A 15,895-nucleotide genomic window follows, 5' to 3' on the forward strand; every position below is an offset into this window, starting at 1 on the left:
GAAGATAAAATGAACGTGCTATTTATTTTCCACGGCTGTAAAATGTCGGTGCAAGCATGGTACTCTTTGTACAAAATAAGCATTCATTATTTTATTATAGAGAACCAGCGGAACATAGTACAACAAAGGGTGATTCTTCACTGCTTGCTTTGAAGGTCATTAAAGGCAAACTTTGCGAACAAGGCAATTCAAAAGGCTGAGACTGCTCCATCTTCACAGGTTTAGGCACCCTTGGCCCACTCAGTTCTCCAGCCACACCATGTCTTGTAAACAGACATCAGGTAGGATTAGAAGGAGGGGGGAGAACAAAACAATATCCTAGACCTCTCAGATTACCGAGTGAAACCAACTGAGCTGTGAACCTGACAAGTGAGAGAAACAGGACCAGGGTCTCTAAAACCAGGGAGATCCAGAGAAGCTTCCATCTGCCATGCTAACTCAAGTTAATGGTTCCACCAATGCTGCCCTAGCTCATTCAGGATTCTAAAAAGTTGTTGTTAAAGCTGCTGATAAAGCAAAAGTGGGCAGTGGAGAGAACAGCTGTGCAACAAACCACCCTTTAAAAAGGAAACACGGGCACCAGGAATGGAGGAGGGCTAGGGATACAGGACAGTGGGTGGTAAAAACAATCCAATATTTTATCTAAACTGACCATGGAAGAGTCTGACTTCTTTAATGAGGTATTTAGTTATGCCCTCAATCTTCCAATCCCTGGGTTATAATGCTAGATGCAGAAATTACATGGCAGCTTGCAAGATAAGGGGTATTGTACCAGCTTGTGATGTGTCACATGCAGATGAGCTAGGGGGTGATCTTTTCCTGCAGCCAATAGGCAATAGGCAGTCTGCAAGCAACCAAGTTGTAAGCACCTTTGGTGTTATATCTCAAACAGGAAACCTCCCTCCACACTTGTATGGCACAGTCCCAGCAAGTTTTATGCCAATTTGAGCATGCTTTAGGACGCAGCAGAGATAGGATATTTTTTGTATGAACAGCATCCTAAAATAGAGCTTACGGGCCATTATGCAATCTCCTGTTACTTACACAGTTCACTCTGGTAAATCAAAAGAAAAAAAAAACCTGCAAAGATGTCCACATTTATTTTGACTGGAAGTTCCCCCACAAAAGCAATATGCTTAGAAAGAGAAGATGCAGCTGCAAGTTCTGTATGAAACATTAAGACTAGAAAACTGTACAATGTTTTCACAAGCTACAGTTGAAACGTTTTGTCAAAATCTTGGACCCAGATGAAGTGACAGAATCTCATAAAAACATCATGACTGAAACGCAGAAGAAATCATCCACAAAACTTTTGACACTGAAAGGAAGGGTTCTATGTACAGGGGCATTATTGTCTATTTAAAGTCCATGTAAGCAGGAGGAGCCAATAAGAAAGTGCAGAACTGTTACACCCACGTTCCTACACTTTTATGCTGCACCTCAATTGGTTCCTTTTGCTAATCTTGTGGCAAAACACATGCCCTGCTTGGTGTACTCTTTACCCTATGAGCAGGGCGTGAGAGCGGCCATGAGGAGTTCCATCTTGTACACAAAGTTGCGCCCTTCCATTTTGTTCCACTGAACCTCTCTGAACGGGCCCCGAAGGTAGTTCCATTTATTGTCCTGCAGCACGTCACTTTTGAGGAGATCTTTGCACTGGCATCGTGGGAACTGCACCATGATCTTGCTGCCGCTTTCAGGACCGTTGCGTACTAAGGGGAAACAAGTACATGTACATATAATTCAGCACAAAATTAAACAGTATGCAAAATTAAACTGGAGACCAGCAGTAGCACCTCAAAGACTAACACATTTAATTCTAAGCATAAGCTTTCCACAAGTAAGTGCTCACTTCATCAGATGCATTGAAATGTCTATCCCTCTAAATTTATGAAGCGACAAAAACTGGGGGAGGGGAAGATGAGAATTTACAAGGAGAGGCCAGTGTAACATGCAAACCAGCGGAGGAGCAATCAGTCCATTTAGAATGGGAGACAACCACTCCGACTGCTGATCAACAGGGTGGGATTAGCTATCTGATCATGGAAAATACAGTGTGAGACTTGGCAAACAGATTCAATAGGGCAGTAGAGAGACCACAACAAGGCACAGCTGAATTAACTAACATCGGTAAAAAGGAGGTTAATTAATGCAGCTGCACATTTATCTGGCCCAAGGTCACCAGCTTCATCGCTGAGTGGGGACCTGAGTATCAAGTTTTAGCGCCCTGATTACCCAATCAGTAAATCTTCTCTATCTAGCTCATGCCTAGAGGATATGAGGCTTCCATTTCCAAAACCAACCTGAAACAGAATAGTCTCCGTTTGGTGATGCCACGGTGATGGCCGAGGCGTTTCCGATGCTCTCGACTGGCCCCAGACCCACGTGATTACTGAAACTGAGCACGTGCCATCCCATCACTTTCGCCAGTTGTTGAACTGCATGTACCTGATGCTGAGACATCTGGATTTTTTTTGAGAGAGAGGAAGGATCAGAACGCATATTTCAGCTCTGAATTTTTCTTGCCTTCCAAAAGAGAAAGCTATTATTTTATTAAATACTGCAACATATATATTACTCTTGATACCTCATGGCAATCTATAATTACGGCTCCATTTGGTATAGAATTCAGCGTGGCCTGCGTACTCCACAGCGAGCATGGTGTAGATTGTCAGAGTAGGATCTGGGAGACGCAGGTCTGAATCTCTAGTCTACCATGGAAGCACACACTCTCAGCCTAGCCTGCCTCACAGGGTTGCTGTCAGAATAAAAATAGAGGATCAAAGAATGATGTAAGGTGCTTTGGATCACCTTTGGGGAGAAAGTTGTGGAATAAATGAAGAAATAAATAAATACTTTGCAGAATGAGATGGTAATATTCTGAGGTATTAGGATTTCTAGAGGTGTAAAATTTCAGAAAATTTTTGAAGTCACGGGAAAAAGAATTTTAATGGGGGAAACTCAAAAATTGGGCAATGCTTGCATTCCTCTGAAACCAAAACATATTTACTGCTTTAACATGCATAATTTATAACTTAGCATATAAAATATACCTTTGCTTTCTACAAGCAAAATTGCAAGCATTATCCAACGGCTGAGAGAGGACTGCAAACAGCTGCTCCCTACCCTGCCTTAGCATATGTAGCTTAATTTTTGCCACCGGAGCGGTAGGGAAAAATAAAAGCTGAAATTAGAAAAAAGATGTAGTAAACAAAAGGGAAGTTTATGATGTGGACAGAAACTCCCATAATCACGATAAGACTAGGCAGCACATTTGGCTATCAAGCTAAACTTTATAACACTATTAACCCTGAGCTTTTTAATAAGGTATGATTGTGAAAGAGAGTATAGCAGCATATTAATTGTTGCCAAAAATTATTCACACTTAAATAGGAAAAAACATTGCCTTGAAATCAAATATGCTATACGTATGCTATATGTGTCTACAGTATAAAAAGGAATCATCATTACCTAATGCTGTAGACTGTCTTAAATAAAACTCGTCAAGCTGCATATTCTGAGGAAGTAAAACCCTGTCTTGAAAAGCATTTCACCCCCTTCAAGAGGGTTTTTCTTTTTCCAGTGCTCTCCACCATTTCCCAATTGTTCTGGTGGAAAAGAAGTCTGGAAAAAACTGGAGCAGTCACCTTTACCCTAAATTGTTCCCAGATTTTTTTCTGGGCCTTCAGGTCTCTAATAGGAATTGTCATTATTTAATGCTGTAGACTGTTAGTAAAACTTTGCCTTAAAAAGCATTACATTCATTCCACAGAAAATATTTCATAGGATTCTCTCTCAGTGCTTCGCAAAAACACTTCCTACCTCAAATTTTTCTGTTCTTTCCTCCCTGGCCTTTCACACCTCTAACCAAACGCTTAAGGACAGAGGTGACAGATAGCAGTTTTTAATGTTCTCCCAAATAAAAGTTTGCCACAGGGCTTTTTTTCTGGAAAAAGAGGTGGTGGAACTCACTGGGTACCATATGTGCGTGCACCAAGTGGATGTGCGCTTCCGAGAACGTATGATGATGTCACTTCCAGGAAGTGGCTGGCCTGGAGCGCTTCCGCACTCCACAGGGGGCCCAATTTGGGCCCAAATCGGCCTGGAACGCACTGCTGCCGTGCGGGAGAGCACTCCCCTGCTCAGCAGCAGCCCAATCCTGGCTGTTTCGGGCCCGAATTGGACCAAAACGGGCCCAAAATGTCTTGGAACGGGCTGCCACTGCACGGGGAAACTCTCCCCCGCCTGGCAGTGGCCCAATCTTGGCTGTTTCTGGCCTGTTTTGGGCTGAAACGGGCCCAAAACGGCTGAAACAGCCAACTACCCACCAGTCACATGGGTATTGTTAAGAGGTGCCGGAACACAGTTCTGCTGCATTCCGGCTGAAAAAAGCCCTGCCTGTAATTATTAAAAAAGGAGAAAGGTCCAAGTTTAATCTCCTTGCTGCACTAATTTCCAGCAACATTCAAAGTATAAAGAAATCATTTCAGTTTTTACCTGAGACAGGAGGAAATCTTGCAGCTCTTGTTCTTGATGAGACAATGTAATAACTCTTCCATCTCTATGTACTACTCTGATCTGCTCTACACCGATATTCAGTTGCAGCTGAATGGACCTTGGAAAACAGTAAGATTTTAGCACACATGACATCTGAGCTGTGAGGCAGAGAAGAAATCATGAACACTCTCGCTTGGCACAGTAAAGGTGCGAGTACCGAGTCATTACTGACCCATGGGGGGATGTCACATCACGACATTTTCTTGGCAGACTTTTTACAGGGTGGTTTGCCATTGCCTTCCCCACTCATCTACACTTTACCCCCAGGAAACTGGGTACTCATTTTAACGACCTTGGAAGGATGGGAGGCTGAGTCAACCTTGAGCTGGCTACCTGAACCCGGCTTCCGCCAGAATCGAACTCAGGTCGTGAGCAGAGCTTGGACTGCAGCACTGCAGCTTACCACTCTGCGCCACGGGGCAGAGTGTATGTAGTTAAAAATATACCTTGGTATGCTTCTTTAACTTTGTGATCCCCATCCTAATTCATAACCATTTCATTTGTTTATTTGAAAAATTATGTTTCCCACATACACTGATTATATTACAAAGGAGAAAAAAAATCAGTTTCTTATAAAAGCTCCTAAGACCTGAGGAGAAAGTATTACCCGTTGTTCCATGAACTTATTAGTGGCAATAGAAAAATTCCTTTGAGACCTCTGAGGTTTCGTCAAGCATACTATATTCCATACACAATGAAGCCATTCATTTAAAGACTGGAAGTTCCACCTTTTTCCACTTCGTGGCAACAGTCAATTAGCAGTTGCTAAAAGGCTACGAACCAACTCAATATCTGACCGGACCACATATTCTTTTACACAGTCCATCACAATAAGCTTTGGATCAAAGGGTACACCGCTGTTCAACAACTCATTTATGAACTGAATCACTGATTGCCAACAAAAATGTTTTTAAAAATTCAGTTAATCTCCAACACTTATCTTGTACATTCTTATACATGATTGCTGACTTATATGGGGTGAAGTGCCACACCAGAGGGATCCTTAAAGCAGAGAGAAATAAAGTATGAATTAAAATATCTGATTGGGAAGCAAGCCTCACTGTGGATGATTTATCAAACAAGCACAGTAACCGCTACTGGAACAGCCTGTGCTCTCCCTCTCTGTACTTTTCTTTTCACAAAGGCACTTGAGTCTCTACATTCCAGGAAGTGCTATGCTGGGAAAACATCAACTAACCCACAACCACAAATAATCTTTTCCTCCACTAAAAGGACATGGCAAGCAAACAGATTTCCCCCTTTTCCACACTCACTTGCATATCTGCTCATAACCTTGGGAGGTGATCAGGACTTTGACACTTGACTCATAGACATCATTGATGTTGGACCAGTGGGCCTGGATTTGAGGATCCTCAATACGGCTGGCAAGACTGTCAATAGTTCGAGCGGTTCTAAAACAAAGAAATCTCAAATGTTTTGATGAAAGTCTCCCCCATGCCCTCATCAATATAGAAAAATTAAAAGGATATGTCTGATCTAATTATTTACATGCAAATGCCTGTAACGTAAGTAGGTATTGATAACATTTAAGACAAACTATATTGATGCTGAAGACTTCAATGCATAATTGTCCCTGACGGTTATAGTGGAAAGGAATACTCTGACATGCATTCCTAAAGACAGCACTAAGCATCTATTATTCAGCACATCGATTAGCTGCATCTGTATAATACATGACAAAACAAGAAACACAAGAATGATTTATGAAGCATCTCCAGGGGACAAGGAGCAGCCATTAGTAACCACACAACAAAGTAGATTTTTCAGTTTCAAAAGAAGAGCATCTAGCTTTCTCCAGCCGTTACTATTAAAGTCTGTGTGAAAGGAACAGACAAATATGTTTTAATTGTTCTCTTAGTCTGGATTTTTCTGTTCAAACTTCAGGACCCTCAGAGTATTTAAAATGGCCCCCTAATCACATTGTTCTTACTTGTGATCGGCCTCCAAGCTTTTAAAGCAGCCTCCCTCCCTCTCAGTTCATGGTGCACATTAGCCTCTGGAACTCAAAGCTACCAGTGGAGGCACCCACCAAGATAACACAAATTCAACATCCTTTATAGCAAACGAGTTGGCAGAGATGAGCATTGCCCAGTCAAAGAGGAGGATAATGTGTCAGTGACCTTTACGTCTCCTGGTTTGACTGTGAGGTGCCCCATATACTTAATGCGCAAAGGAAAAGTGCCTCTAACGAATACCTGCGTCTTAGAAAGATGTGTTTTGCCTGTTTTATAATCTTCTCCAACAGCCCTTCGCTGGGTTGCAAGGAGTTGATCTCATTTTTGTCAAAGGCTTGAGGCCCTGCCAGTCTCATTCTCTTGTGGCCAAAGGGGGCACTGGCTGGGTGAGGCATCATGGTGGAGCTCAAGGTCTGCTTGTGGAACTGTAGGAGAAGACAGATTTCTGAGTAACACATTAGAGGCGGGGCAGTGGTGGTGGTGGTGGTGACATTTCTGCGAGCAGAAAACAGAATATGCTGGAAGATGAGGACAAACACCCCATGTAACCACAGCCGTAAAACATTCGCCGTTTCACAAAGGTTGCAAGGTCTGGTGCAAATCCTACTGAAAAGAATCAAGGATGAATAACTTTTGATGGAGCATTTTGTTGAACTGGTTGGTGCTGTCACAATATGAAATACAGTCTCTCTATATAAAAATCATACTTCCTGGCGTCAGCCACTAAGACACACAGAGTCTGGAAACCCGCACTCTTCAAACATTAGCAAGAGAAAAAACATTTAGGAAAACGATATGGTTTCCCTTACAGAAGCCTGTTCTTTAATGGGTGTTGGTGGAGCATGGCTGCCCGCCAAACACAGGGCCTGGATAGTGTTGCCAAAGCCAGCTTGGGAAATTCCTGGAGATTTGGGGGCTGCAGCCTGGGGAGAGCAGGGATCTCAGTAGGGTATAATGCCACAGAGTCCACATTTCAAAGTGGCGAGTCGGCAAGTTGGCAACCCTAGACCTGGGGTAAGTGCCCCATTACCCACTGGCAGCACCCCTGAGTGGATTCAAGGAAAATCAGTACATTTTAGGAAGCATCTGAAGATATGGCTCAATAAGGCCTGCAATTCCCGCCCCCTCAAGCAATTTCAGCTGCCCTCAATATTGCTTCTGATACCAATCAGTAACTCCAGCACTGCCCAAGTCCTCTCTCTTGCATCTTCTTGCAATGCTCCAGGAGGGCTGTCCACTCTTTTAAAGCATCACTTCCACAAACATTTAATGAGTAATTTCTTAATGCCCCTTGTTATTACTGTGATTCAAAACCACACATTATTTTTAAAGAACTAAAAATGTGCTCTCGGGAATGTGTGATGTCAACCCCTCCTCCACCAATCAGCGTATGCAGCAGAATTCCAAATATGTAGGTTATTATAATATTATATATTATACATATGAACCAAATGCAGTGGAAGCATTTAGTCGGTAGCATCATCGTACTAAACATGCATGTTTGGATGCACTCTCTGTCTCGCTGAAGTCAAAAGGGAAGCATGAATGTTGTCAAGTGCTAAAATAAATACTATAGGATTCTAAATGTGCTCATTGGCAAATGGTGTCCTTTGGGCAAATATTTTTAACTTTCACTGAGAAGGAGGAAATTCTGAAAGTGTGTGATCAGTTAGGAGAAAGTGCGTTACCTCTCTGATCAGCTGATGCAAATTATGTTCTAGGACATAGAGGTGATCCTCTGGACTTTGTTTCTCAGAAGCAGATTTTTGGGATTTTTTATCATTTGAAGAGTGACATAAGGAAATAGACAGCTGCAAACCTACACAAAAGAATGGGGAAGGAAGACAACATGGCTTCAGTGGTGGTGGTTGACAATGGAGAAAACATGATCCATTCAATTATTTTTCACCGTATAGCCTACAGGCATTTATTGAATTCTTCAAAAAACAAAAATATGCAAAAAATGGTATACTTGCCTGGGAATGGCTGGGAAATTATCTGGTTCTTCACAACAATATGGGGAATTTGAGATTTAATTTGCACAGCTTCTCGAGACAGCTGAGCAAAGATTTCTTTACACAACAGGACATTCTGTGCAGTTTCAAGTTTTGTTTGCCAATGTGGAGCTCCTGAGGGGGGAAAATACATTCGAAGTAAGTGGAAATTGGGAAGTAACTGTTGCTATCAACATTCACAGAACATCCAAGGCATTAGGAAGCCATTTAGCCAGGTCAGCTCTTATAACGCTAGCGTGTCAAAATAGCTGGATTCCCCTCTCTGTCTCACACACATACACAGGCAATGTACTGTATTTGAAAAACTCCACAGCATGTATATGAATATAAATTCCTCTTAGAATGAGGATTAAAAGATGTCTTCTTTTGTTCTCTGTCACAGAGCTGTTGCTACAGAAAGAACTATCAATGTACTTTGCTCAGTAAATGTCCTAGCTGTTGACTACATTGTATTTTCACTTGCACTGTGTAATCCACCTTGGATCTCAGTGAGAAAGACGGACTATAAATTAATAATTATAATAATAACACTTAAAAGACAGAATGTAACTCTACCTGGTTTTGATTTTGGAAGCGGTCTTTTAAACAAGTTTACAGTTCCAAGATCCCCTATATCTGGAGCTTGTTTCTGAATAGATACCTGCATTGAAGGAAAGAACTCTGAATTATTCTGTATTCCACGAAATGCCATCGAAAAGCACAAAGCATCATCTGTACGAACCTTGATATAAGCAGACCCCTCTAAATCACTTGGGATCTGGACATCCAAAGGAGAGTAATCGTCAGGAATTTTTTTATCCAGATCAATGTCTGTGTTTTTTATGACTTCAAATGTGCCGTGATGTGGAAAGAGAGACCCTAAAGGAAAATGGTTATAGAAAATCAGTTCCTGAAGACATATAATCTACATCTATCTGAAAGATCAAGACATTTTTAATATTTGCCATGATGGAGGTTTGTTTCACAAAAGACAAACTAGGACCAAAGGTAGTACAAAAAACTTTAATTTCTACACTTTAGGGTTTTTATATGATAAACAATAATACATGTAATAAGGACTACCTATTAGAGGTGCGCATAACGAAATTCCTGAGCCAAAAATGTACACAGAAATTGCTATTTTGGGTCATTATCTTGATTTTCTGGAACAATTAACAAAAATCCACTTGGGAAATACCAAACCCTCTCCCCCCAAAATCTGCTTTTTAAAAACAAGTTCCAACAACGCAGTATGTGCTGGCGTTTTTCTTTGATTCTACTGAGTTCCTAGGAAGCAGCGTTTCTCCCTTCCAATCAGATTCTTGCAAGGGAGACCTCCTAGCCCAGGGGTGGGCAATTGTTTTGGCTCGGGGGCCACTTTGTGGGAGCAGAGGTTAGCGGAGGGCCGCACCTTTTAAAATGATTGCATTCATTAGTTAACTTTGCATTTCAGAAAAGGTATAAATTGTATCATAAAAATCAATAAATATAAATTAAATAAAATAATGGTAGTTTTATTCAATTTATTTATTGTGCTAATTTCATATCATCTATAGCTGCAAGCACATTTAATTTTAGAATCAGTTTAATGAGACAAATGTAGGAATGAAGGAAATGAAGGAAATCTCGGTTCAAGACGGATTTTTCTGACTGTCTTGGCGGGCCACAAAAAACTCTGTAGCGGGCTGCATGTGGCCCGCGGGCCGCAATTTGCCCACCCCTGTCCTAGCCAATCATCCTACAAAGAGCACTTCCAGCCAATCACCTTTCCAGGCAAGCGGAATCCTTTGCTTCCTTTCAAACACCTGGGAAATCTCAGTGGCCATGGAATGGTGATACTTGGCCCCAGCCCCCACTGCAAAGTCCCCCATAGGGAATAATTGAAAAGCTGCCACTCTCTTTCTTCACTTTGTAAAACAGACAACGACAAGGAAACATGACATATGCAGAGTTTTCAGCAGAAAGATAAAAGGGTTTGGGGGGGGGAAATACCTGTAAAAGTAGGAAAATAAAATAAACGCAAACAGGTGTTTGTTTGTTTTAATACCAATGGCCAGCTGGAGCTCTCCTGTTAGACTGCCACCATTTTAGGAATCAGCAGAGAGAGGAATGGGGCTACATAGAGAGGGACCTACTTGGGGGGGGGTCTGTAAAATTGCTCCCCTTTGTTCAATCTATGTGAATGTTAGGGGTTCTTTAAATTAGAGGGGAGGCTGTGTTCTGTGCAAAATTGGTGCCATTATCTTTATAAACAACTACCTCAGACCCTCATATACATTCTCCATTGAAAATAATGATCCCAAACTCCAGAACCTGAAAGACCACACAGATTTCTGAACAAGTAACACCCTATTCAGAAATAAGCAGGAATGGTAAAAATCCACTCTCCCCAAGTCCAGTTCTAACTTATAATGAATTTTTTCTCCGCGCACACCTCTGCTGCTAGCTATCACATAGGCAAAAATTTCTGCTTTTTACACGCTGGTATTTTCATTGAAAAAGCTTGAATAACTCTAGAAATGTAGAACACGAAACATTCTTACAATAATGTTCAATACTACTTAACAGTGACATAGAACTTGAGTGTTCAAAGCATATACTGCTAGTACTCCTTACAACCACTCAGTAAAGTAGATCAGTATTATTATACACAGATTGCAGATGGGAGACTGACAAATTGTGGCTAAGGTTTGCACTGAGGATTTCCTGATGCCACAGTTCTGCCTCCTAGCTAATGAGCTAAATGCAAAATTTAGACTAGTAAAAAGGAGTAAGGGAGGGAAGGTTGCATAGCATACAGCCCAATCTTGTCAGAACTTCAAAAGGTAAGCAGGGTCAGTATTTCGATGGGGTCTGAACCCCATCCATGCCAATGCTAATACTGAGCCATTGCTAATGCTGTACCTTAATGTCACTTTGCAAATGCCTTAACCATTACTTTCGTTTCACAAGCATCTTGAGAACACAGCTGGCCTATCTCCTTCCTTTGAAGCTCCCAGAAGCGACCTTGCACTGTCTGAAGTGTTATATGCCTTTTGTCCTGTCTAGGCTGATGTATAAACCCTGAAAGAAATTCCCAGAACGTTTCCCGCACAAACCTGTGGTTTAGTTGGGAGCGGGGGGAACGATTGGGTATTTAGAGATGTACTTCCTTCAAGTGTCTATTCCTGTCAAGGAACGTGTACTGCTTAGATGCTTTCTTGATTCTGAGTAATCCTATGGACATATATATGGAAATGATTTGATTTCTGAATAAAACCATTTAACCAGGAGCCTGGACTTCTTCTTGCAGGGACTTCTTCTTACAGGGATCTGTCTGCCATATCCTGACAGGGAACCACCAAAGAAGACTCTGCAGGGGAAGGCACTGGCAAACCACCTCTTGCTTCTCACTTGCTACAAAAGCCCCTTGCTGGGGCCGCCTTATGTCTGTTGCGATTTGACAGCACATACGTACTTATAAAGGAGTAGGCTACATAGGTAAGGTGCTGTCAGCAGGTGCCTGCTACCTAGGCCATCATTGTCAGCATCTTCTTTGCCTTCCCTCTCCATGCTTTTTTGGAGCAGCTGAGGCGGAAAGACAAAGAGCTAAGCAAGCCTAAGGGTGGACAGAGGGCAGAGTTCAAATGCAGACCGAGCTTCATACCTGCACTTTTGTAGCTCAAGTCCCCAAGGATTTTGTCTCCCACCTTCCTCAGCTTCCAGTGCTGTCTCAGCCGGAGCAGTTCAGAATTGAAGTCTCTCTGCCGCTTATTTTCCTGGCTCTCCGCAACAGATTTAGACAGCCTTTCAGCTCCTTTCAGAAGGATTTGAGCTGCTCCAGCTAACGATTTCTTTTTGGAGATCAACTGTAAAACTTGAGGATTCTACAAATGGAGACAGACACCTCAGAATGGAAATCTGTTTAGCTATGATTGAAATCCATTCCGCAATTCATGCTTCAAATTCAGAGCAAGTATAGCCAAATTCCCAGGTCATGAATCTGAACTCCTTCAGAGGTCATCCAATCACCCTTGCAACATGCACAATGGGAGAGAGATTATCTCTAGAATTTAGAAAAATAAGCAGTTTCCAGAACAGCGTAATACTTATTGGATGAACAAGATCATGTCAGAAAGTTAGAGGCTGCATAGCATCTTGTTGGCAGCTTTACAGACATGTTGCCAGACAGAATGACAAAATTCATGCTGCTTGCAGGAAGAAATCAAAGCCATCATCAGTCAGCAGAGTAACCCTACTGATACTAAAAAGACTAGCCTGGCGTAAAGGAGCAATGGATTGTAGGCCAAAGCCCCGATGTCTACAAGTACTAGATTGCTTTAGTGAATCAACTGAAGACTAAATTTTAACAATCTGTTGTCCCTTGATTTCAGAGTAACCATATAAAATTTCTGTGCAAAAAACTAGCTTGAGGACGGTGTCCCAATAGGTTGGATCCTACCAGCTTTGTTGCTGGAACAAGAATATATATTTGAATGTATTCTTAATCATTCTGGGGGGCGGGACTGAAATTATTAGTAATGTTTCTTATCTATTTGCTGCAAAGGGGGGGGGAAAGCAATTAAAGCTCCCCTCCTCTCCTTGGTAAAAGATCCATTCAGGCATGCTGGGGCAGTTCTAGTGAACAGAAAGTAATTAACAAACTCCACATAAAAAACCTCTTGAGAACTTAAGTTTAAAAGGACAACCGAAGGGAAAAGCAGGAATCTGCTGAACTGGACCTACTTCAAATAAACATATTACTAGGATCTTGCTCTTCAGGGCAGGCATTTCCAGATTTTTAAGGGGAAGCCTATTAACTGTGTTAAGTGCTGCATGGAATCCCTTTCATTTCAATTCCACTTGTTAACTGATTGAAAAGGAACCCATCAACAGTGCCAAAAGGTCATCATGCGGAATAAGCATAACACAATTCATACCAAAACTTAAATGAATAGAACATTTGAGCTGTTAAAACATTTTTAACAGTTATTTGTACAAAGAAAGCCCACAGACTGAACTGTACCTGCTTTTGGGGTAGTTGCTCTTGTACAACTGGATCTAGGGTCATAAATTTTTTATCTTTGACAATGCTGAGGACATCATAGAGCACACACATCTCAGTCAAGGCACTTCTCAAGTTATTCCTCACTGAATCCCATGGCCAGAGAGACGGCTGAAACTTTACCAAACCTTAGGAATGCAAAGAAAGGAGAAATTCAATGAAGCTACAAAGATCAAAATATTTCTGGCATTTCCAGAACAGAGTTATTTCTTTTCCATCAAGTACAACAGAAAGAATGTTGGATGGTGCAGAATTTCAACCTTGCTCCATTTTTTCCCTGCAACTAAGGGAATGGAAAGTTTCAGGTAGGTAGCTGTGTTGGCCTGCAGTAGAACAGCAGGATAAGTCCAGTAGCACCTTACAAACCAACAAGATGTTCAGGGTATGAGCTTTTGAGAGTCAAAGGTCCCTTCTTCAGATATGAGAATGGAGAGTATACTTCTTGAACACCATTACCTGAATACATGATTATAGCACCTCCTAAAGAGCTCATGTATGTTAACATGCATACAACCCACATATTATATTTCACATTCAACTCATGTGATTTAACCCTCCAAATTAGGCACTGAAGCCTATCATCATCATCATCTTAATGTGAATGCTTTTGGGAATCTCTTACAAACAGTGGTATGTGCATAAGTGCAGGATGCATGCACACTCACTCTAATGTGCGCACAGAGCCCCAACAATACAGTGTACAAAGCTGACCTGATCATTTTAGTGGGTACTTTTTGTCTCCATATAAGATCAATCATATATTTTGTTATATAGATAATGCGTAAATATATATGATATATATATATATATGATATATATATATATATGAATCATTTATACATTTTATATACATACATATGTATATATGTACGTATACACACAGACACATATAAAGTAATATATTTTGTTAAGATGGTCAACTTCCCCTTCAAATGAACACAAACACACAAAACTACGGCATCCTGAGTCAGAGCACTGGTCGATCAGGACCAGAATCAGTTGCTCTGACCAGCAACAGCTCTCCAGTGTCATCGAGGGAGGCCTTTCGCATCACCTGATCCTTTTAACGGGAGATGCCAGGGACTGAACCTGGGACCTTCTGCATGCAAGGCAGGCGCTCTCCCACGGCGCCACGCCCCCCCCCCCAATGAACTATCTTCCAAGGCCAGCACCATCTGCTGTGACCGGCAGCGGCTCTCGAAGCTCTCAGGTGGAGTCTTTCACATCACTTGCCACCTGCCCTGACTCAAGCCAGGCCTGTGCGCCACCCCTGAGCCCCAGGCCGGGCCCGCCGCTGCCCTCACCCTCCTCCTCGTCGTCGTTCTCGCCCCCGGCGCCAGGCCACTCTCGCGCCCCGCCGGTGGGGCTGGGCTCGTCCTCCTCGGAGCCGGAGCTGCCCTGGCTGAAGTCGATGCGCTGCGCCAGGCGGGCCAAGTTCTGCGACATGGACAGCGGCTGCAGGTAGGTCTCGCTCCCGTCCAGGCCCACCTCCTGCACATGCTTCTCGCAGGCCGACTCGATGCTGATCCGGACCGCCGGCACCCCCGACATTTTCGTCGCTTCGGGAAGAGAACAAACAACCCTCTTTTCTCTTTTTCCCGTCAACGACAATGTTCAGGCAGTCCCTGGGCATGCGCGCGGGAAAACTACGGTGTCCCTCGAGGGGCTCTCGCAGCGGTTACGAGTGATTGTAAATATGCGCATGCGCTCTTCGGAGGGGGGGAATGCTGGGCGGGGATGCAACCGGGCGACGGAAGAGAGGATGCGCTAGGCGATCTCGGGTGGCAGCTGAGAGTGCGAGTTTCATCGTTCGGGTCTTTTCGGAAGAGCTCGGACTGCAAAGTAGGCGGGGCGTAGAACTGCAGGAGGGAACGCCTAGGAATTGGCTTTTACCTCGTAGCGTTCAGGCGTTGCTGAGTTTTGGCGCGCTTGCTTGCGGTCTCGCTCCCTAATTAGTTGCCAACTCCAGGCTGGGAATTTTCTGGAGATCTTGGGAGTGGAGCCTGGAGAGAGCAGGATTTAGGAGCCGGGGGACCTCATCAGGGTATAATACCATGGAATCCACTTTTCCAAGCAGCCATTTTCTCTAGGGGAACAGATCTCTATGGCCTGGAAATCAGTTGTAATTCCGGGAGATCTCCAGCCACCTTCTGGAGGCTGCCAACTCTATCTGCAGCACCAGCCTTCTATACATTTACTCAATAAGTTATCTCCACTCTTTACTGGGGTGGCTCCCAGGTAAGCTTGCATAGGATTGCAGCTTTTAAAGTTTCAAATGGGTAGCTGTGTTAGTCTGCACTAGAAGAGCAAGAATTGGGTCCAGT

General features: G+C 42.9%; 1 protein-coding gene across 1 annotated transcript; it reads right to left on the minus strand.

Annotated features, from left to right (window-relative positions):
- Positions 1-1,081: 1,081 nt before the first annotated feature.
- Positions 1,082-15,184, minus strand: MED17 (mediator complex subunit 17). Its single transcript, XM_054974996.1, has 12 exons — positions 14,876-15,184; positions 13,533-13,699; positions 12,174-12,393; positions 9,270-9,406; positions 9,104-9,188; positions 8,510-8,662; positions 8,222-8,352; positions 6,774-6,958; positions 5,832-5,969; positions 4,498-4,615; positions 2,304-2,463; positions 1,082-1,712 (listed from the first exon to the last, which is right to left on the minus strand). Exons 1-12 carry the CDS (start codon positions 15,120-15,122, stop codon positions 1,504-1,506), a joined length of 1,950 nt encoding a protein of 649 aa, XP_054830971.1. The 5' UTR covers positions 15,123-15,184; the 3' UTR covers positions 1,082-1,503.
- Positions 15,185-15,895: the final 711 nt, after the last annotated feature.

This window comes from Eublepharis macularius, chromosome 3 (genome assembly GCF_028583425.1).
Source record: "Eublepharis macularius isolate TG4126 chromosome 3, MPM_Emac_v1.0, whole genome shotgun sequence".
NCBI classification, from domain to species: domain Eukaryota; kingdom Metazoa; phylum Chordata; class Lepidosauria; order Squamata; family Eublepharidae; genus Eublepharis; species Eublepharis macularius.